Raw genomic sequence first — 23,099 nt, 5'->3', positions numbered from 1 at the left:
TGAATTTATGCACCACATTCAACAATTAGGAACCAAATTAAAAAATCATCTTTCGTCTCACAGGGTGTGCAAATTGAGACCACCATTTGGGAGGTAACAATAATTTCCGAAGGGCAAAGTACACTCACTCAATGCATATATGAAAATGGAAAAGATGCTGAAAAACTAAAAAATAATAAGCAGCTCAGGTATGATAGAGGTATATATAGAAAGCATGCATATTTAAATAAATTATATATATATATATATATATATATATATATATATATATATATATATATATATATATATATATACTGTTTTTTACCATGGTTACAAGACTTCAAAACAGGCCTCTGAGAAACTGGACTGAGACTATGACGGGCATCTGTAAAAGTCATGAAACAAAACACTCAATGTGAACAGTGTGAAAGCTGAGGAAGTGCTATTTATTTATTTATATTTCTTTTACAAGGAGTGCACTGTCCTTTCAGATAGATATGTTTTGTGGCAGCTGAATGCAGTGGCAGAAGAATAAAACATTTACTTCTTTGGGGAGTTTCAACTTCCCATATAATTACATTAATATACAGCTCACAGAGATAAGCTGCATATACTTCTATGGAGCTGTCTTGTCATTATAATCAAGCAACACAGACTTCAGTACATCGCTTCACAAACTGGAACGAGCCAACAGGAATGAGCGTCTTTTTGACATTTGTCATCATGAAGAAAAGATTAAGAATGCCCCCTGGCACTGCCATCCTTCCTCCCCTACAGCACTTTATTCAATACATAGCTTAACTTTTTGTTGGTCAAAAAGTTAAGAATTGTATTCTCCTGCTCCCAAGGAAGGTAACATAAAACAGGGACAGTATTCACCTTTAGGCCTGGGTGCGCGCTTCCTCCGGTCTCTGAATGCAGCACCTGACTGCAGGGCCTCCAGCAGACTATCCATCACTCCTGTCTCATCACTCTCTGTGGGGGGGCGAAACAAAAAAAATTAAAACAAAAGGATTGGGGGAATTCCATCAGCCCTGAGGGTTGCCATAGCAATGTCAAAGAATACAGGCATAAAAAGGCCACTATGTCATGACTAAAACCAGCAATTTTAAAATCAGACAAGCCTTTAACTTGCTCATAAATCAGCTTTACTTTTACTCTCTAATCAGTCTCGTTTTGTGGTTTCGTTGCAGTCCAATAAAACGGATCAAAGTTCAATTGATTCACCTCAGGCCATTGCCTTTTATAGTGAAAATGAACAATAACTCTCTGCCGAATATGCTTCCAATCACAACACCATTCTCATATTAGAACCGATAACAGGACCATTACGCTACTCATAAATCACCTTTCCCTTATTTGAGGATTGGTCATTCTTGGCATTTCTATTCCTGCACAAAACTTATGTTATTAGAAGTGACTTTAGTTACATAAACTACCACTTAAAGCATGCATGTGATACATCATTAAAGTGAAAAACATTAACTTGTTTCAATATACAATATAAATCAGGTTTCAGGTTCTGATACTCTCAATAACTTGTAGTTAACAATTCTGTAAAGTAGTATCACAATTGGGTATATATATATCTACAGTATCTATCTATCTATCTATATATCTACAGTATCTATCTCTCTATATATCTATATATATATCTACAGTATCTGTCTATCTATGTATCTATCTATCTATCTATACACACACACATTTTATTTATTTTTTTACTATACTGCTCAAGCTGTACATTTTAATTTACTTGTGAAGATCGGGAGATTAAAATTAACCACCTTTTAGAAAATACATACAGCACACATCCTTGACATTACACATGGCCCTTCCCCCACTCTTACATGGATTTAAGTTTGACCCTTTTCAATAAAGCCGCTTTGTAATCCACTAGCCTTTCTGACAAATGCGAATGGATTAAAAAAAATAAAAAATTGCACTTTAGTGATAATTATTTTATTTACCAACCTACATTAAAAGATGTCCTTGCTGTATGCGATATGGTTTGAATATCTAATACAGTTTGATATTATTACTGAGCTGCAGAGCTGTTTTAGTATAGCTTGACACAGATTGCTTTTACTGTACCTTTGAAATAAGTGCCATGAAACAACTGCTGACAGGCTGCTTTACTCTGTGTTCAATGTGAGACACCATTCGGGGCAGAGGGTACGACTGGTGTGGAATCAAGGTAGCTGGATGCTGCTACTCCAATTGCTACTGCCATGGTATTTTAAATAGGTGAATGACCAGGTTTATAGTGTAGTGTACATTATTTTAAGAAATCAGGCTTTTGTAAGGGTTTTAAAAACACTTAGAAAATAAATGGAACCAATTCCAGGTAACTGTACAAAGCAATCCTGTTTATCTAAAATGCCTGAATCCTGACTGCCAAGCAAACAGTATCAATTCCTCTAGTATTAGGATTGGTACAGTACAGGGGCTTTATACACTGGAGTCTGACATGCAATGAAAGGAATTTTATTTATTCATTTTTAAAGACAAATTAGAAAACGAAAAGGAAACGCTTCCTAAAATATTACCTTTAAGTGAGGCCAGAACTATTGCACACTTGATATATTTGTGAGAAAAAGAGAAGGAGAAGCACAAACTTTACTCTACCTCATTCTGAAAACCAGGCTCTGTAAATAATGCCCTGATTAGAACAGCTTGTTTCGTAAATAGCATTCAGAGTGATGCACAAAGAACATGCCAAAATGACTGAGTTCTCAATTATATTACAATAAATTTGGTTGATGATATCGGTGTTGCAGAGTTCTTTAGAGTGATAAGATCAAAATAATTGATTGGTGTGCTTTCCACCAAGTACATGAGTAGCATGATCAAATGAGTCACATGCAACTAATGGTATGTTTAGAACTGTTGGCCATTACTATATAGGCTACACTGTTTTTGTACAGGTGTGGCGGCTTTGAGGAATCGGAAAATAAACAGTAAAGTAAATAAACTGCCACTGTCATAATCCCTGGATATGTAACCTTTCACTTTACAGTAGACACAAAATAAAAATGTTAAATAACAGACAAAATGTCTGCAATTAATCCATAAGGAATGTTAGATACCAGCTTTTAAATATTGAATATTCGAATCTGATAAAATGAATAAATAAGCGTGTTCTACATTTGAATGGGTACAATATCGAAAGGCAGAACCAGAATAAACGTTGCTAACCAGCCTTTTTAAAGTGTAAGCGCAGATAAAAAGTAATGATACAAATGCAGTAATTTATACAGGAATAAAAACAACAACAAACTATTTCTTTAAGAATTACAGATGCCATTTACTTTATGTAACCAGCCCATGATGGGAAACAGCAATCTGTGCCCATGGGAAGTCCATAGCACGACCCAAACGACTAACAAGTGAGCAAAACAGTGCATTACATGTTGGTGCCAATTCCCAACGGCTGTGATTCTGGGAGAGCTCGTGGTTGCAGGCCCGCCTCTGCCTTTAACGTGACAGAAGCAAGGCTGCTAAAGCAATTAGCAGAGTGTTCTGAATTCAGCTTTACAGAACGATCACCACAGAGTGGCACGACTTCATTAAAATCAGGGCAGCCGCAAAAAGGTTATACCATGCTGAAAACTATCTGTGAAGAAAGCAGACTGTCATATATTGTACAGCATGAACCGGTGTGGGTGTGCGTGTGAGAGAGAAAGAAAGACAATAAGGATGGGGTTTTCAAAAGATACATTTAAAAGAGAAAAAAAAAGAAAGGAATACTAAAAACATACATGAATGTGACAGACTACCTAGGTAGTAATGAAGATTGCTGAGAACGAGGAATATGATTAGAATTGGTATAGAACCAGGACTTCTATGAAGTGACAATTGTGGAAGCACAGGGTATAATCTTCCTTTGAAGATAAACACCAGGGAACGAGGATTTGATGCTCACAGCTTTGCTCGTTCGATTTCTGTCTTTCCTAATTTCTGAAGTACCTTTGAGTGTGTGGGTTTCACTAAAGAGATGTGTATTGAACATTTTGTTTTTCAAATGAAAAAAAGAAAAAACTGACTCAAGCATATACACGATATACAAACAGAAAATGGATCCTAAATAGAACATGCTCATATGTGTTACCGTATACTGCCTGATGTACTCCATAAAGGTTACATAGAGGTTATGTGGAGTAGTGGTTAGGGCCCTGGACTCTTGACCGGATGGTCGTGGGTTCAATCCCAGGTGGGGGACACTGCTGCTGTACCCTTGAGCAAGGTACTTTACCTAGATTGCTCCAGTAAAAACCCAACTGTATAAATGGGTAACTGTATGTAAAAATAATGTGATATCTTGTAACAATTGTAAGTCGCCCTGGATAAGGGCGTCTGCTAAGAAATAAATAATAATAATAATAATAATAATAATAATAATAATAATAATAATAATAATAATAATAATAATAATAATATACTCAAGTGTATATTATGATGCCTGAGGTAGTTCTTCTGTAGTATGGTAAACTATAAACACTCAAACATTAAGATATAAAGTAGAACTAAAATAATTTTAATTTCGTTTTTTGACGAGAATCCTGTAGCTGTCTTTTGTGTTCTCACGCTTGTTGGATATTTAAAATAAAGCCATACCACTGTTACCTTCCAGAATAGAGGGAGGACTGAAATAAAATCATTTTTGATGGCCACTTTTATGACATGGCACTTACACCCCCCCCCCCCAAACCCCTGCATTTCTTTATAGACAACTAGGTTGTTAGAGAAAGCGAGAGGAACCACACGTCTCCGTAGCAGTGGCGCGGATTCTTTTTAGCTTTAGATAACTCAGAAACACGGTTATTATGGATAATGATTACCGATAATATTGGTTTCAGTGCTATCATTAAATAAGGCTAAACAAATGATCAGTAAAATCATGGTTTGTACCAGGGTAGGACTGCAATCAGTACTCAGCTAGGTTTTATGCAGGTCATTAAGGAGAAAGTGTCTCCAGGTGAAAAGGGAAGTACGCAGAATGTAAACTAGTGGCCTGGCTTTTCTTCTAAATCCAATGCTAAAAGGATTTTGTAACCATACACAGAAGTATAAAGAACATCTGGTAAATACATCAAGCATGTGCACAGTAAACTATTAGCTGATGGCACTTTTGAACAGCCTTTGGCTTCCTTAAAATGGTTATAGTTAATGAAATTACACCATATATTTTGAAGCACTTCCATTAGGTACTGCATGTTGATCTCGTATGTGCAGTTTTGGAAGTAAAAAAACAATTTTTTTTTTTTTTTTTTTTAATCTGTACAAATCCAGGGATGGAAATAAGCTTTAATTGTATAGTTGTTTGATCCTTTCTTGGGTTTACTATGAGTGTATTAAAACGCACCAGAATTTGTTACCTATACTGTGGCTAATCAAGTATGTACTAAACCTTCGAATTGGTGAAACTGCTATGCCTTAAAATCTTGTATTAGTGTGGAGTAGTGGTTAGGGCTCTGGACGCTTGACCGGAGGGTTGTGGGTTCAATCCCAGGTGGGGGACACTGCTGCTGTACCCTTGAGCAAGGTACTTTACCTAGATTGCTCCAGTAAAAACCCAACTGTATAAATGGGTAATTGTATGTAAAAATAATGTGATATCTTGTAACAATTGTAAGTCGCCCTGGATAAGGGCGTCTGCTAAGAAATAAATAATAATAATAATAATAATAATAATAATAATAATAATAATAATAATAATAATAATAATAATAATAATAATAGGTTTGTTATAACGTGCTTCTTTCAAAGCTGCACAAATGAGCTCTACATATAAAACAGAAGTGCACAATTATATACGGTTGCCAAGAAGAATATTCTAAAGACCAGAGGTATATTACATGCTTGAGCAAACAAGATCAACCAGTACAGTTAATTAACATAATCCAAAGGGGATTTCTGTCAGAATATTCAATATACCTGAATTCTGGGAAACTAACTTCCTGTAAGTCTTGGTTTCTTATTTCGTCCCAAGCCAAGGCCTAATGGCCCTCAATAGGCTGAAACAAGTGAAAGGAACTCGCTTTGAACCAATTAAATTCTCACCAGTGTTCATTTCCAGCAAACGCTGCTTCTTCTTCTGCTGCCTTTCCAGCTTCTCCCTTTCTGCTTTCTCTTTTGCGATTTTGACACGTCTCTGCTTCTCCTCTGCTTCTCTCCTTTTCACGTTCTCCTTCACTGCTTGCTACAGAATCAAAAGATATAAAAAAAGAGAAGTGGGCCAGATTAAATGGAGGCGAGGGATACTGTAACTTAAAGATCAGGGAGATGGTTTTGGCACTCCATTAGCAGCCTTTGACACCTATTTGGTGACACAGAGTACTCGGCTGAGGTACTGTATGCTCTTGTCATTGCGATTGCATACAAATGTTGGAACATGTACAACTTTTAAATGAAGTACATATAAGTAAAGACTTGTTTCACTCTTACCAGCTGGTGTCTTGCAAAAGTGTTGAAATCTCTTTGAGGTCGAGGCCCCCTGTGCCAAACAGTGGCACCGACCCTTACTCAGTGACACTATTATTAGATAAGAACCTGAATTATCTTTTTTAATATCCAATCTGCCATCTGTGCAAGGTATAAAATGTTCATATTCTTCAATACAGCTCAGTGATTTGCTGACACATTACATAGGGGGCAATGATTTTATGTAATCAGAATATAAAATGAATTTAAGTAGAATAATTATTACATAACATTATGAAAAATGAAGATTTAATTATATTACAGCATAAATCACATAAATCGAATGTTTTAGGAGAGCATCAAATAAAGATCACATGTTCTTCCAATGCTTGGTGTCACTTTTTTGTGGTTCCTAGTACAAGCATGGAGCTCAATTGTGTCTGTCTACAATCCGCTGATCACTAATCTTGAGGCCAACGCCAACGCCAACGTAGTCCTCAGCAGCTTACAGGCAAACCCGCAGGCCCCCGGCCAGACCACAGGGGTCGCTGCTGTGCGGTGAGATGAGGACACCCTGGCTGACCTAACCTTCCCTCCCGCCGGGCGGCGCTCAGCCAATTGTGTGCCGCCCCTTGGGAGCTCCTGTCCTCGGTTGGCAAAGGAATAGCCTAGACTCGAACAGGCGACGTCCAAACTATAGGGCACATTCTGCACTCTACGCAAGTGCTTTTACTGGATGCGCCACTCGGGCGCCCCTGTATGGTGTACTTTTAAAGAGAAAATAGGTTCAAATGTCACTAATAGATTAGTATATATTTATTCATTTATTTAGTTTTTTAACATTTCCGTTCTAATGTTTGCTATCATTCTGGGTGGTTCTGGTTTGCGCCAATATTGAATCATTACGATTCTCTATATCTCCCTTTACCTGGCTTGGCACTTGCTTTGAAACGGGCTTGAGATCCCAAGTACCTGCTCTGTACAGCCTTGCTCATTTCATTCAAATCACATGACACATGACCTTTCCACTGTGCCAGACCTGCAGCATGTCTGTGAGCTGTAACATTCCATGCCACATGTCCTGACTAGAAATCAGAGAGCACCATTGACCTCAGTGGATCAAAGTATTTCTGAAATACATTTCCAATAGTTTACTCCATGCTCCAGACAATAAATTGCTAGTTAAAAGTAAAAGATGAAGCCTCAACACATAAACTTTAAAAGGTAAAAAATATTTTGTTCCAAAAGGTTTGTGTGTTTTTAATTGTGTGTTCACTTTGTGAGCGGTTAAAATAATAGACAGACAGGCACTGTATACGTAGTCTACACACATACAGTGGAAGGTGCCGGATAGCATTTTGTTTTATATGAACCTCTGTTTATTGTCACAAGACTGAAGTGTCCAAATCACATTATAATGGGAGTCAACAGGAATGAACCCAATAATGTCAAAATGCATATGTAATAGTCTCACTCCACTTAATATCACTTAATGACTTCCAGCCATAATTAATTTGTACCCTATTTATTATCATTACGTTGAACTTAACTAAACCTTCCTTGATCCTGTAGCAATTAACCATGTGCTGCTTTGTTTGTCCCATAACCAATCATTGCTGTATCTAAAAACAAATCAAAATGACTGTTTTGTGTTGTTTAGACTTTACCAGTATTGAATGTGCAATACTGCATAGTGGTAAATAATTGACAGTTTAGATGCCATTAAACAAGTACAGTATAATCTGTCAATGTATTTATAATGCATTATTATTATTATTATTATTATTTATTTCTTAGCAGACGCCCTTATCCAGGGCGACTTACAATTGTTACAAGATATCACATTATTTTTACATACAATTACCCATTTATACAGTTGGGTTTTTACTGGAGCAATCTAGGTAAAGTACCTTGCTTAAGGGTACAGCAGCAGTGTCCCCCACCAGGGATTGAACCCACAACCCTCCGGTCAAGAGTCCAGAGCCCCTAACCACTACTCCACACTGCTGCATGTTTCAGGGATGTCAGTGTCAAAATATACATCAAATTTACTTTATGAAGCTGTAATAAAATTGAAAGCTATCCAGTATCTGAATATTTAGGACCCACTGTACTGTACATCTGTATCATTTACACTTTGGATAAACAGATACAAAAAATCCAAACAGCTAGCATTTAAGAGATCAATTTAAGGTACAGAACACCACATCTGAATACACTGTGTAAGTATATTATATTGGGGTGAAAGACATATTCTGAGGTTATAGAGCAAACAAAAATATGTCACATGACGATGTTTTAACAAATCATAAGACAGATTTTAAAACGTATATATGTGTGTGTGTATGTACAATGTATATGATGTACTTGTAATGTATGTATGTATGTACTTTTCTTCAGGGAACTCTTCTGTGAATGGATACAAAGTGGGTACAACGGCATATGGATACTACATATATAATTTATGGGGCTGATTCAGGAAAAAAAAAAAGAAGAAAAAAAATCGTAGCAGTGTTACTAATGTCATACCAGTATCCGTGTAATTTTTCATATTTTTTGGTCTGCGTATTTTGTATTTTTTTCACACATCCAGTGTGTTCTGAATCAGATTAGATATGGAATACTGATCATGTTTATAATGACTGCTGCTCCTGACTTTGCCCGTTTATTTGAAAACAAGGTGTCATAGGCCAACAACTATAACAAAACGTAACCCTGATTTGAAAACAACGTTTTAACATATTTCACTTGGTTTCCATTTGTTTGCAGCAAATGGAAGTCAAAGACTTGGTGGTTATTATTAATTGTTAACAAAACAATTCTGAAACCTCAGAACTTTTATCCACCAAATCAGGAAGCACTACCACACAACAGAACACAGAACATTCGACGCACGATAACTTTCCCGATGTAGCCATTTACCAGGTAGTAATGCCCTTTAATCAGGGTATTATTGCTACCTAAGAAGTGCTTCCATAGAAGCTAATATGGCAAGGAAGAAATAACCCACGACAGGGTGTGCGGTTAGACAATTCTTACCGCACAACCTGGAGTCGGTTATTACGCTTATATATTTTTAAATAATCACACAAACTAGCTTTAAGGAAAAAATTGAAATGTATTATGTATCCTTCCACTGAAAAAAAAATAGTCCCTGAAAACATATATTTTGTAATTTTTTATTTGCCATAAACATTAAATTGAACATTCCCCATTTATAGTAAAATTGAAAGCAGACTGATTTCCCACATCTGAGGGAGGATTCACGGAACAGCCAAACACTGCACTGGCACTTGACATCAAGGGAGGAGCTTCCGAATGTTTTTTTTTTTTTTTTTTTTTTTCTGCGCAGGAAGTTATCCTACTCAGGTTTTGCGGTGTTCAAGAGAAGCTGACCAATAATTTCAGAGGCTGTTTTCACATCGACTCACTAGTTAGTTTAATAAGTAGATACTGCTGCTGCATATATATTACATGCTGAGTGAGACTTGCGTTGTGATTTCTAAGATGGCTTTTGAATAAAGTGTTACTGCTACTGCTCACCTCATAGTTTTTTGTTCTTACTAAATACCACAGTATATTTGCCACTTTTTCTGTAATTCTTAGTGACAGAGATGAAAAAACAGATTGTTGGGTGATTTAAATGCTGTTTCAGTTGTATGTTGACATTTTTACCTACGGAAACACTGTTTAGATATTTGTCACTATTATTAAGGTGTAGTAATATATAATAGATCAGGTAAGTAAGTTGGTCTATGATGTCAGCCGTGCGGTAAAACAATCCTTACCTCGTGGTCATGTGATCTTGTTAAACCAATCACAGCACTTAATTTATCCAAGCCATTTTATAAAATCCACTTATCTAAGGTGTGCCAAGACCATTTGTGTAGTAATCCACATCCGATTTATAGTATAAAGCAAGCGGTCTGTCCATCTCTCTTCAGCAGAGAACAAGCTAGTGCATCCATAAATGTGTTTTTTTGTTGTTGCAAATACTCTGGCTGGCTTCCCAGCATGCTAAAAAAAAGCCAATTCAAAACTAGGCAAGGGTGATAATTATATTTTAATTAGCTTAAAGAAAGTCTGGGTATCAAAGAACAATACTTCAAATCCCTTCTGAGCGGCAAGCTCTTTTATGGCAATTTTCAAGACACTACGAATTTTGATCAAGGACAGACTGTAAATCTGTTGTATTGCAGTATACTGGACATTGCACAACAGCTGCCACTTATAAATAGACATACCAAAACCAGCTTTTGTTAACAGAACAAACTAAAGCCCTTCTACAAATTCGAAGACTACTACATTTGTGAGATAATTACTGCAATAATTTGCTTTGAATGTAAATCGCTGGAAGAGTTGCAGGCAGCAGAGTTACATGATTTGTATGAAGAAGAACAAAACCACAGACTTACCATAAACATAGATCTGAAGTTGCTCATGTCGGTGAATAACTCTTCAGCTGACGTCTTCTTTGAGTCAATGACGTAAAACTCCACCAAGTTCTGGTAAAACGTACTCATGTTATTATGCATAATAACCAGCTTCTGATACTGCTCCCTGGCCTGCTTGGAGAAGCTGTAAGCCACTGTTAAGGACACTAAGATACATTATGCAGATCTGTTCACATATACTGTAGTGTGGAGTCCAGCCTTAATTAAAACAGTCCCCACAGACACCAAAGGGGCTTAACAGTTGTGGCTGGCTATTCAAGGGGCCTCATATTTACATGCATTGGGTGTAAAAAAAAACCAAACAAAAAACAAACAAACAAACAAAAAAAAAAACTAAAGCTGTGATTAACTGGCTGGGAAGAATATATGATTGTTTTACCGTACATGAACTGACATGAAGAAAAGGACTTTTTAAAAATTAAAATATTTTGGGCTGTGTTCAAGAAAGGAAGTACAATAGGATTTGATTTTAATTGTAATGTTAACCGCTGGGTATGTCAACATGTCCAGAATATATGATAATTAAGACAAATTAGATGTAAAACATTAATTATGAAGACACAACAGCTACAAAGAGAAATCTGTGGAAAATTTCAAAATCGTAGTAGGGTTATAAATATGTGCATTGAAGCATATCCAAGAACTGAACTCACTCAACCATGTTTATTAAACTGCAACTGATTCAAAATGGATTTAAAGTGGGAAACGTAAATCAATTTCCTTACACTTCAGTAAACAAGCCTATAGTACTGTAGGTAAACATCTGCTTCCCACAATATCAATCCCTACACCAGTATATTACACATCTAGACAACACACATAATAAGATCAAGCCACTCATCCTCAGACGTTTCCCTCTACATGATACTGTATGATCAGATAGACTAGTTAATTCATAAATACAATAGATAACTAAATATGCCTGTACCCTTAAGCAAAATTTCTGTGAAGGCTCATAAATAATTGCATCTGAAAGTAAGCAATCTGTTTTACACCAAACCCACTTTAAAATCCAATTTGACACTAGTTTAATCAAAACATATCAAAGCCAACCACATGTATTGTATTTATCATCCTAACATATTACCCGATTACACCCAGCAATTGAATGTGACTACTAGAGAGAGAGAGAGAGAGAGAGAGAGAGAGGGAGAGAGGGAGAGAGAGAGAGAGAGAGAGAGAGAGAGAGAGAGAGAGAGAGAGAGAGAGAGAGAGAGAGAGACAAACACCCCACAGAAACCCTGCATGCAGAGTTCTGTAAAAACATTGTGAAATTATAAAGAAAAACACCAAACAATGCATGCAGGCCTGAATTAGGCCTTTATCCATTGATTATTAAAATCCAAAAAAAGATTCAACTAAAAAATAGTGACCCAAACTCACTCCATCATAAAGCCCTGCAATACCAAGAGCTCAGCCCAGAAAAGAGTCCCCTTAGCCAGCTGGTCCTGAAGCTCACTGAGCTGAGCAACACTGACATCAGTCAGCTTTAGGACAGCACTGCAAAAACAATTCCAGTTAGTGTCAACCAAATTATAAAACACCTGAAACACTTCTATCTGGACCATTGGGATACAAACACTAAAACACAAAACAAACTAAAGTGCTATCAGACCCTAAATAGAACTGCGCGACAGGAGAGGTCGAGACAAAGATTCACTTCCTAACACATTGTGAAAAATATAAAAACATAAGGGACATTTTCTTCCCCAAATTTGGCGATTTAGTCCCAGAATTCCCCAAAATGCACTATACCCAGAAGCTGTCAATCCTTATGTATTTCAGTTGGTTATGCCATGTATGTGCTTTGGCAACATAATTTTTATTGTCATGACAATAAACCCAATTTGAAATTGAGAGAGAGTGTCCAGGTCCTTCAACATACTCCCTTTGCAGTGTGATCTTTTCTGTGTCTAATTTAAATCACAGAGGTTTGTTATTTCCTATGTACATGATCATGATCTGCTCATAGTATTCTAGCTTCTGCTGTTTGATCAACAACAGGAAAACTGTCAACTCACTGGTAAGGAAGAGGCTGTAAAAGCCATTCACTGTTCCCCCCCATAGCATCATCATGATCTGCCATGTTGTCTTCATTTACCTTTTAGAAACTGCTGCAGCCAAGAGAGTCCTGATAAGTCAGTTCTGTAGCAACAGAGAGCCAGGCAATTGTGCAGGGTACTTTGGCAGCACAATCATAAGCCAGAATTGCTGGCTGTTTCATAGGCAGTCAGTTGTCATATACAAGGTGCTGTATGGAAACATACCAGCTTGTTGATAATATGAGAGTAAAGTACTACTCCTCTTCTCAGATCTTTTTTATACTGTCCATTTGCAATGGCCCTACCCAAGTAAATCCATCTTGTTGTTGCTGATATGGTTCAGATGTTTCATACTTTATAGTACATGCTTTAACAAATTACAGAATTAGTTGTTTATGTCCAGATTGGTTAGATGGTCGACAATTTAAGCACAGCACTTCACTCATACTTCCCTCCCTAAAATTCCCAGTTCTTATTTACAGTTGCTTTATAGAAATGTATATCCACATTGTGACTTTTCAGATCTTGACTGCTAGACCAATGCTAATATGTTCAGTTCCAGGTTGAAGGTTACACTTGTAGTAAGTTTCACCCACCTGTCCCTTTAATTAGGGTCAGTAGCCTGGCCAGGTTAAAAGTTCATTTCCCCATTTCTCCTTTGTGTTACTTTTTGGCCTTTGGTTTTCCATTTACCTGTCCCATCTTTATACTTACCTGTTTTGTCCACCTTTTACTTTTGTTTATTTCATTTGCTGACATTATTGTTCACCAAAAAAAATAAAATAAATTGCTGTCTGTCACTCTTGCTGATTTATTTAGTTATAGGAATAGGGCCAGTAGTATCTCCTTAGGGAGGACAGTGCAGCTGCCTCTCAGTTGTGCAGAGTGATGGTTGCACACTTTTACATGCACTTCGGTAATGAAGTGCTGTAATCTGCCCACCCATTCCTTCTGCATATCGTGGTGTCGATCAATTTCCCTATTGCAGTGTGATATATTTCTTTCCTCATCATGGATCCAGAGCTCAGACTGAATCGGTATGGTAAACTATGCAATCCTATCTGACTTCTTCCTATTACAGTTTATTTGATAGTACCATTTGCAGTTTGACTTTTGAATGATGTGTAAATTGCATTCGACAGTACCGTTTGCAGTTTGGCTCTTGAGTGATGTGCAATTTCTAAAGAAGCTCCACTACATGCAAAAGCAATCACATCATAATGATCTAAAGTTAAGTGTGACATCCCATGTCAAATGCTTTGGTGAAATCAATGAAGCGCATTGAATAAATGTTGGTTCAAGCCTATTGCTTTCATCACAGGAAGGTTTAGTTTGGTGATCTATGGTTCCATTTTCTTGTTCTAAAACAAAATCTGCCGGCACTTTGGACATGAAATATTATATTTTACATTAAGCTGAACTTGCAAGTAAAGGATATTAATGTGGTAGATCGGTTTGTTTTTACTCTTTCAGGCATGTAAAGATGACTGAATGCAAGATCTGCGGCTGCATGGCAGGCATCATTCGGGATAACATTAGCAATGTCCAGCCTCATGATACCAGTGGAATTACATTGACGATTACGGAATCAGAAAGACTTGGGAGTTACTGGAATTATTGTTATTTAAGTACCTCGATTTGAAATACAATGACAGTTGTCCTCTTTTTTTTGGAAGCTGTGCAATTTCTGATTACAGATACGTGCTAGTAGTGACATAATAAAGCTTGAATAAACATGTATTCCATCCTGTTAAGATTACAGTTAGTAACACAGTTCATGAATCCGGAGATGCATCATTTCACAGTGCCAATGCAGGCTACACACTTATGCAGTGCATGCACATCCAGTGAACCCAAACATTACCCATACAGTGATGTTAAGAACTACCAAACTGTGCACGCTCTGTACTGTACAGGGCATCTCCACTATATGCCCTTCTCTAGAAAAACGTATTCTTAATAATACAAGCTAGATTACTCAGCCCTGAATGAAAATAAAACTAATATGCAGCTCTAGTGAGACTGTACCATTAGCCTTGTGCAGCTCCACTGGGAAAGCAGCCCTTGGTGCTTCCCCTTGTCAGATCTTTTTCCATATTGGGTCATTCTGTGTCAAATCAACCAAAAAACAGATTTTGCTTATATTTTGTGTAGTAGAAGATACAGGTCAGGTATGAAACCATGCCAAATATTTAAGCTCAATGATGAAGTCTTAATACACCCTGTTTTGTAGGGGACATTTTCGATACTTTTATCCTGAAGCCTTTTTGTGGGGTCATTAAATCAGACAGTAAAGTAGGTAGACAGTAGCAGAGCTGCATACAGAAAGTCAGTTAAATTATGAGGACACCTAAGCAATTTGAAAGTGATACCTCTTCAACTTTTGAAGGAACATGCACTTAATCACTGAAGAATTTGACAATTGTACAGTTTTTAAATTTTAAGGCCTCTAGCAACACAGAAATACTAAAGTGGTGGTACTTATTTTGCATGAATTCTACAGAAGACCTACCTGGCTATCAGTACAGAAGAATTCATAGGCCTACTAACATTCTAAAAATCATTTTTAGATCCTCAAAATCACTCCAAAAACAAGATATGTTTCAAGTATGACTACACCCCCTACAAAAGGGGTTGTATCAGCAAATCTTCATCATTGAGCTTAACTATTTGGCCTGGTTTCATACCTGACCTGTATCTTCCACTACTCAAAGTATAAGCAAAATCTAAATGTGGAGGTGGGCAGCTCTGGTTGAGTTGACACGGAATGACCCTATTACATGGGTCTTTTCTTGAAGTCCTTTTTTTCTGCTAACACTGAGAATATTTTTGCTTACTCAAAAGCTGGCTCATATCGTTGACAGAAATACAGTGCGTTTCAGGAGTATAGTTTTAAGTTACTTGTATTTGGTAGTGCTGGGACAACTATCCGAATATTCGAACAAACATTTCTTGACATGTATTCGACAGACTAAAATCCATGTCTGTGTCTACCAGAAATGTAGTATTGGAAATGAAAAACAGTTATCATAACGTATTTTGCTGTGCACGGATTTACCACCATGCCAGAATTTGTGCAACATTTTCTAAAATGTTAAGTGAAAAGACAGCTCTGTTTGGTGTGTGGGAATCATCGCATCCTATGGTTTCTCATACCATTTCTATGCTGATGATGCTCAGATTCCCTCCCCCCCTGACCTCACCATCCCCTCTCGTATCTCTACCTGTCTGTCTGCTATCTCCTCCTGGATGCACACGCATCACCTCAAACTCTCTAAACTGACTTCCTTTTCTTCCCCTCCTCTGATCTCTCTATCTCCATTCCTCTGGAATCTATCACGGTCTCTCCCTCCTTCTCAGCCAAGAACCTCGGAGTAACCTTGGAGTCCTGCCTCTCCTACTCTCAGCACATCTCCATTCCAGCACGCACCTGCCGATTCTTCCTGCACAACATACGAAGAATCCGACACTTCCTCACCAACTACTCCACGCAACTCCTCGTCCAGGCCCTGGTACTCTCCCGCCTAGACTACTGCAATGCCCTCCTGGCCGGCCTCCCTGCGTCCGCCACCCGTCCGCTCCAGCTCATCCTGAACTCCACTGCTTCCAATCACCGCTCGGATCCAGTTCAAGACTCTTGTACTAGCCTACAGATGCCTTGACCAGACTGCACCCAGCTACCTCCAGACCCTCATCTCTCCCTACACCCCCACCCAACCTCTCCGCTCCGCCTGCACTAGAAGACTGGCTGTACCTCCTCTATGCTCCCCTGCCTCCAGAGCCCGCTCCTTCACCACCCTCACCCCGCAGTGGTGGAAAGGCCTTCCTATGGATGTCAGGACTGCCCAGTCCCTGACCACCTTCAGGCGCCTCCTCAAGACACACCTCTTCAGACAACACCTGTAAAACTCAACGCTTCCCTTCTGGGCAATATAGCACTCTGCCTTAAATGCACTTCAACTTGCACTTATCTGTTCCCTATTTTACTGTATTTAACCCTTTGCGGTCCATTTATTCAGCGTGTCTCAGGCATGTCAGGTCCAATTTATTTTCACACGCGCAGTTTATTTTAGACGTGCTGTTTAAAGTATTTTTTTCACAGTAAAACAGGTTTAAAAGGCACTGCATATCAACAGGACACTCAGTACTGCATGTCCAGCCCCGCCCCACCCCAACATACCTCTTCATAATCGTGCATACTGATAAATCATCTCCTGATCACTCATTTTATCAACAATCTCCTCAATAATGCGATCCAAGTCATTATTTTATTACTATAACATCTCAAAAAGCTCTGCAAATGACAGTGATATTCTTTGAGTGCTGGATGCATAAGCAGCTATCTTGTTTGTTTATGGCTGTTATCTCTGTGGTGCCGGGGTTATGTGTATTGCTCAGATCTGCCCCTTTTTTTTTGGTTTCTCTCGGCTCCTATTGGTCTCACTTGGCCTGTGTTTTACGTCTTTTTGATGATGTCGGACAGGGTTCGACATCGGACCAGAATGGGAAAATTGTAATGTCGGACCTGGTCCGACATAGGACCGCAAAGTGTTAATCCTGCACTTAACCCAATCTGTAGTATCTTGTATTTCACTTGCACTCATATTTAACCCTGATGTAACCATCAACACTGGTATCTGCTCTTGAACTGCCCCAATAGAACTGCCCCAAGCAAAGCCGCAACGCCGGGAATCTGACCAAGGACAGACCCAAGAAGGAGGAAGAGAGCTTCATACGAGTCAGCTACCAAAGGCAAAGAAACTGAGGCCCAGCGGAAGAACTTATACGGTCATAAAACCAACAGAGGCTATATCAGACAAACAAGTCTGAGTCTGAGTTTTTATTTTATTTTTTTATTTGGAATTCTATTTATTCTGGATTTAAATATTAGTAATGAAGAGTGTTTTAGGATTTTGTAAGTGCTATCAAACCTGGACTGAAATATTCAACCTCAAAACTTTATAAAAATAACTATCAAAATAACAACTCAAGAACGATTTAACAATGTATTTTTATTTACATTTTTTACTACTCTGCAACTATCAAAACACAAAATGCTGTGTAATATCAAATAATTAATTAATTATTTAAACCTCAAAACCCATTTGCACAAACAGTAATGGGGGGTGTCAGGTTTTGCTTATTGCTGGTGTCTCTTTGTACCTACGTGAGTGACACAGTCATGACACCCTCCATGCTTCACAGAGAAGTCTGTCAGTCAGTATTCACAGTAGACGTGAGATTGAGACTCTCTACTTCTTTTAATGAATAACCATTCTGTGGTAAATTCCTCTCTATTTCTGACAAGCCAATCTCGATCTTTTTGATGGAGCAGAGTGACATTGTTTTGTTTGATTTGTAATTCCTATTTTAATAACTGATAAGTAAGGCTGGGATTTTGTCATGGAAATTTGTTCAAATCATGGAGGAAGGGGGAAATGGTGTGTGAAGTCACAGGGATGAAAATCCAACTTTTTTTTGTTTGTTTGTTTTTTAAATACAATATACAGTACCTACATAAAATTAGTCTGTCTATAGAAGTAGGACAAAGGGAAAATGAACCTAAATATGTATATGGTTTTCACAACATCATTTGATGCCTTTCTAGAGTGCCGGTCAATCCAAAGTACATTTTTGTATGCAGAAAATGATTACAGCAAGCGTTGGGAATCTCGTTTCCATGTTTTTCCAGAACTGGTAAACATCGCATTTCATTTCACTGACAATTTCATAGTAAACACAATATTCACGCTGTGCTACACAGTTGTCTTCAAACAGTAGAATGGCCTCAAACATTATTTCTCAGATACTGAGATACTTCACTTGATTTGAGTCAAAGACCCGACAGGCATTGAAAAATGTTAGCAAGGCGACATTTGCGCAGCTGTTTCTGAAGGACCCCTAAACTGGTTACTAAGCAACCCGTTTTAGGGCTTTTAGTATGTCAGTTAAAATGTCACAATAAAAACCGTCAGTGAAATAAAGTATTATTTAAGAACCATTACTTCCTTAAACAGGAAAACACACACATGGTCTTGAAATTAATATTTCATAAACGTTCATGCAGTATCCATCATTTATTTATTTAATAGAAATCGTAGTATTATACTACTTCGCCTTAGTGCCGTAGCAGAACCTCAAATAGTAGCTGCTATCATAACAGTTGGCATCTCTGTAGAATGTATAATTATTAAAAGTTCAGAATGTTGTACTTTATTTCCATCATTTTATAGTATGATTAGACTACATTGAGCCAGTTACGATAAACTTGTTCAGTGAGGATCTGTGCAATGAAATAAGACAGAGCATTTGAAACTTAAAACCAAATTAGCTCACAGTGCACTTTTACCTTTTAAATTTCATCTAATTATTTTCAGTTTTATATGTGACTTTCCTTCTAACCCTAATTAAAATAAAATAAAGCTGAAAACTTCGAGGTGCTTTTAAACTAATTGCCTTACATTTGTGGATATGGATAAATAAAAAAAAAGTATACCGTTACATAATTACATATTTGGGGTGGGTTGATTCTGTACAAGATTATGAACTTTGTCTACAAGGAAGATAGCAATTGTTTGCACATAAGAATTACACAAGGATTGTGAATGCTAATGAGTTCATTAGAAGCCTGTTGCCTGTGATATTCAGGGACAGGATGTGGTAGCTCAGTAGGCTTGGATCTGTAATTGCACTGGGGATGACAAACTGTTTCCAGCAGAGCTCTGTCCTTCCTGTTTCTGATTTCCTGCTGGCCGCTCTAACAGTTCCATGGGTTAAACACATCAGCATCAGTCAGCTCCGTCTGCGGCAGGCTGAAGTGCAGACGGGATCGCACATCCGGGCACTTTGCTGAAGACTTAACCTTTTCATCAGGCTCCCCTTGCTTAAGTAATTTATTCTACCTCAAGTGGCATCCCCTAATTAGTGTGCTAGCCAGGTGTTACCAGAACCATATGCAAAACCACCGTTTCTAAATGAGTACCCGTCTGCTGGGACAAGAAATAGATACCTGGATCATTTGTGATGTTTCCTTTTTTAGAACAAAATTCTGGTAAATTAACAATATGCTTATTCCCCCCCCCCCCCCCCCCCTTTGTACTACTGAATTAAAACCGACTCAAAAAACGGCCAAAGGCCAGTCATATAATGACATCCCGTAATTCACAAGGCATCCACTGGAAGCCTATCCAAGCTACACAAATGTGCAATCTGATGTTTAAGTCTCAGTGCTACAGAGCTGGGACTAGATATTTTATACTGGAGACTGAAAGTTAGACTGATATTGCAAGACATACTGTATATTGACTAATGGACTGAAAATGTAAAATGTATTGGGTTGTTTTTGTAGATATACTAGTTACATGATCACATATGGCAGGTCAATGTCATGGTCACCAACACATTTAGCATACAGTGTTTATATGAAGTCACAAATAATGCCACAAAATTGATAGTTTCAGTCACTCAAAGTAAAGGGTGCCGTTAGATTTTCCCCGATGAGTTTCTATTAAATTGAACATCTGAAGTTGGCATATAAAATCGTTTATGCAATATCAGCTGTACCAGCAGTGGCAGTATGCTCCCCTCATGGGGATGCTGAAAATATTGGTAAGGATTTAGAATACCGGTGCCTGCAACTTGTTTGTAACACTAACCTAGAGAGATCAGCTGTCAAAAAGAAAATACCAATAGTTTGTCAGGGAGACAACAACAACAACAACAACAACAACAACAACAACCTGTGTGGGGAAGGTGCTTGTCAATTTGTCAATCTAATCAGTAAAGAATCTCATGAACTTTTATGTCACTGTGACATTTGGAGAAATGTTAATCCACACTAGTTCATGATATGCTGTGTCTTGAATATTTCACTGAAATGTAATCTGCAAATCCCCTTCTAAATCCCATTTGTAAAGGTGACACCTTACTGCAGAGAGAGTTGGAGATTGCAGGGTCAGTGTTTAATTTACAGCCATGTCTCGAGTAAGTCCGCTATAAATAATGTGCAGGTGTTCAGAAATGCTTTCAGAACCTGACACTTTAGCTCTGTATGTCTGAGTGCCAGAGCTGAAGCTGCCTCAATATTAATATAAGGGGATATGCAAATGCATTCTAAATGTTAAATAAACCTATGGCTTAACTGACTGATGCTTGGTGACTGCTGTAACTGTCAGAAAGGATATGGACAGCTTTGTCACAAACTTGTCATGCATGTCCTCTGTAGGGGGAAAGGTCTCCAAATCCTTTTCAAGCTGTAGAAGCTGTCGCTCCATCTGCTTAAGGTTCTTCTCCAGGTTTTCTGCTGAGACTAAAATAAAAGATGAAAAAGAAATGAAGGCATTAAACCTTACGGCATTCTTGTTTCAGAATGCTGTAACTGTACAAAAGCACAAGCATAAATAAATAAATAAAATCAACTCTGAAGTACTGTATAAAAATAAGTTATCGTTGTGGTTTCTTGCTTTAAAATTACATTCAGGCAATTTAAATTGTGATTTACTTGTGTTCTATTGGTTAAAATTCTGCTTTATTTTTTCCCTTTCAACATGGACTTATTAGGATGGATAGAATTGTGCTGTTAAGCAAAAATAATTCTGTGGTACTGTCAAATCTCACACCCAGCTGTTGCTCCTTGGAACATTTTTGATCAAAAAGCAGTTTCTTTCAATCTTGCTGTGCATGAACATAACAGAACAGAAAAATGCTAAACTAGCCAAGCACAATGATACTGCTCGCTCTATCATCTTGCTTACCAATAAGCCACTGTTGTTATGAATCGCCTTTGCACTAACATTTTTTGTCTGAAACAACTGTGCATGTAAAGTAATTACTGGAGATGCCATTGACATCAAAGAACGCTCTGCTGGCTCAAACACAAACAGGACACGATGCAAATAGCTCTAACAATGCAAAGACTTTACATTTCAAAACCATGGGGTGGCTATTATATTAAGTATGTATTTTTAATTAAAGGTATCATAAATATGTCATACAACAGATTGCTTTCATGCAGCAATCAGATTTTAAATGGAAAGACACGCTTTCATTTTTTACAGTACTGTATGTCTTAAGTCAAGTCTAAGTTCCCATTATAGGTCACAGAAATGGTTCACCAAGCTACTGGTGCAGAAAGACTTTATAACAACAGATGTAGTAGTGCAGTTTGGTTCTTATCCCTGTGATGGGATAACAAATATCTGAGGCTCTGGGGACTGTCAAGTTAAGGGCATTTTTCAATGCAGACTAGCATTACAGTGTTTTTAAAACTATCATCTGTGATGCCAGCACTTTTTTTCCCCCATACATTTGACAGTGCATTTCTCAATTGCACTTGTCTTGCTACTACATCTCTGCATTTACTCTGCTAACTGCAACAGCGCTGGGTGGCCACCAGGGAAGGAACTGCACCAGCACGGGGTGGCCACCAGGGAAGTAACTGCAACAGCGCGGGGTGGCCACCAGGGAAGTAACAAACAGCACGGGGTGGCCACCAGGGAAGTAACTGCAACAGCGCGGGGTGGCCACCAGGGAAGTAACAAACAGCGCGGGGTGGCCACCAGGGAAGTAACTGCAACAGCGCGGGGTGGCCACCAGGGAAGTAACTGCAACAGCGCGGGGTGGCCACCAGGGAAGTAACAAACAGCGCGGGGTGGCCACCAGGGAAGTAACTGCAACAGCGCGGGGTGGCCACCAGGGAAGTAACTGCAACAGCGCGGGGTGGCCACCAGGGAAGTAACAAACAGCGCGGGGTGGCCACCAGGGAAGTAACTGCAACAGCGCGGGGTGGCCACCAGGGAAGTAACTGCAACAGCGCGGGGTGGCCACCAGGGAAGTAACTGCAACAGCGCGGGGTGGCCACCAGGGAAGTAACTGCAACAGCGTGGGGTGGCCACCAGGGAAGTAACAAACAGCGTGAGGTGGCCACCAGGGAAGTAACAAACAGCGTGGGGTGGCCACCAGGGAAGTAACTGCAACAGCGAGTGTGTCGTCCACTGGGTTATTTAGTTACACTGCAGCTTATCCTTCAGCTCACCGCTATGGACTTACAAGTTTGATGTTGGAGGCAAGTGAGATGTTGTTTAGCTGCAAGTGGTGGTGTGTGCCTAGTGCGAGGCATGGCATAGCCCCACTGGATAAAACAACAAAAGCCCTAATGTCTCTGCAGACACTTCACGCCGTAGCTGTCGCAGGTTTGACC

At 38.6% G+C, this 23,099-nt stretch overlaps 1 protein-coding gene across 4 annotated transcripts in view; it reads right to left on the bottom strand.

Annotated features, from left to right (window-relative positions):
• Positions 1–23,099, bottom strand: part of LOC117406999 (protein diaphanous homolog 3-like) — a 279,229-nt gene that overhangs the window by 45,306 nt on the left and 210,824 nt on the right. For 3 of the 4 annotated variants that reach the window (XM_059029364.1, XM_059029366.1, XM_059029365.1), the window contains 5 exons: positions 21,086–21,209; positions 10,821–10,986; positions 6,046–6,184; positions 862–957; positions 308–367 (listed from right to left, as the gene is read on the bottom strand). In XM_059029364.1, the coding sequence (XP_058885347.1) occupies positions 308–367; positions 862–957; positions 6,046–6,184; positions 10,821–10,986; positions 21,086–21,209 (585 nt within the window). The remainder of the gene's footprint in view (positions 1–307; positions 368–861; positions 958–6,045; positions 6,185–10,820; positions 10,987–21,085; positions 21,210–23,099) is intronic. The other variant, XM_059029367.1, reaches the window with a different exon arrangement.

Source organism: Acipenser ruthenus, chromosome 8, assembly GCF_902713425.1.
Source record: "Acipenser ruthenus chromosome 8, fAciRut3.2 maternal haplotype, whole genome shotgun sequence".
Classification (NCBI taxonomy): domain Eukaryota; kingdom Metazoa; phylum Chordata; class Actinopteri; order Acipenseriformes; family Acipenseridae; genus Acipenser; species Acipenser ruthenus.
Note: the sequence above shows the minus strand (reverse complement) of the source record. Positions and strands in the feature narration are given on the sequence as shown.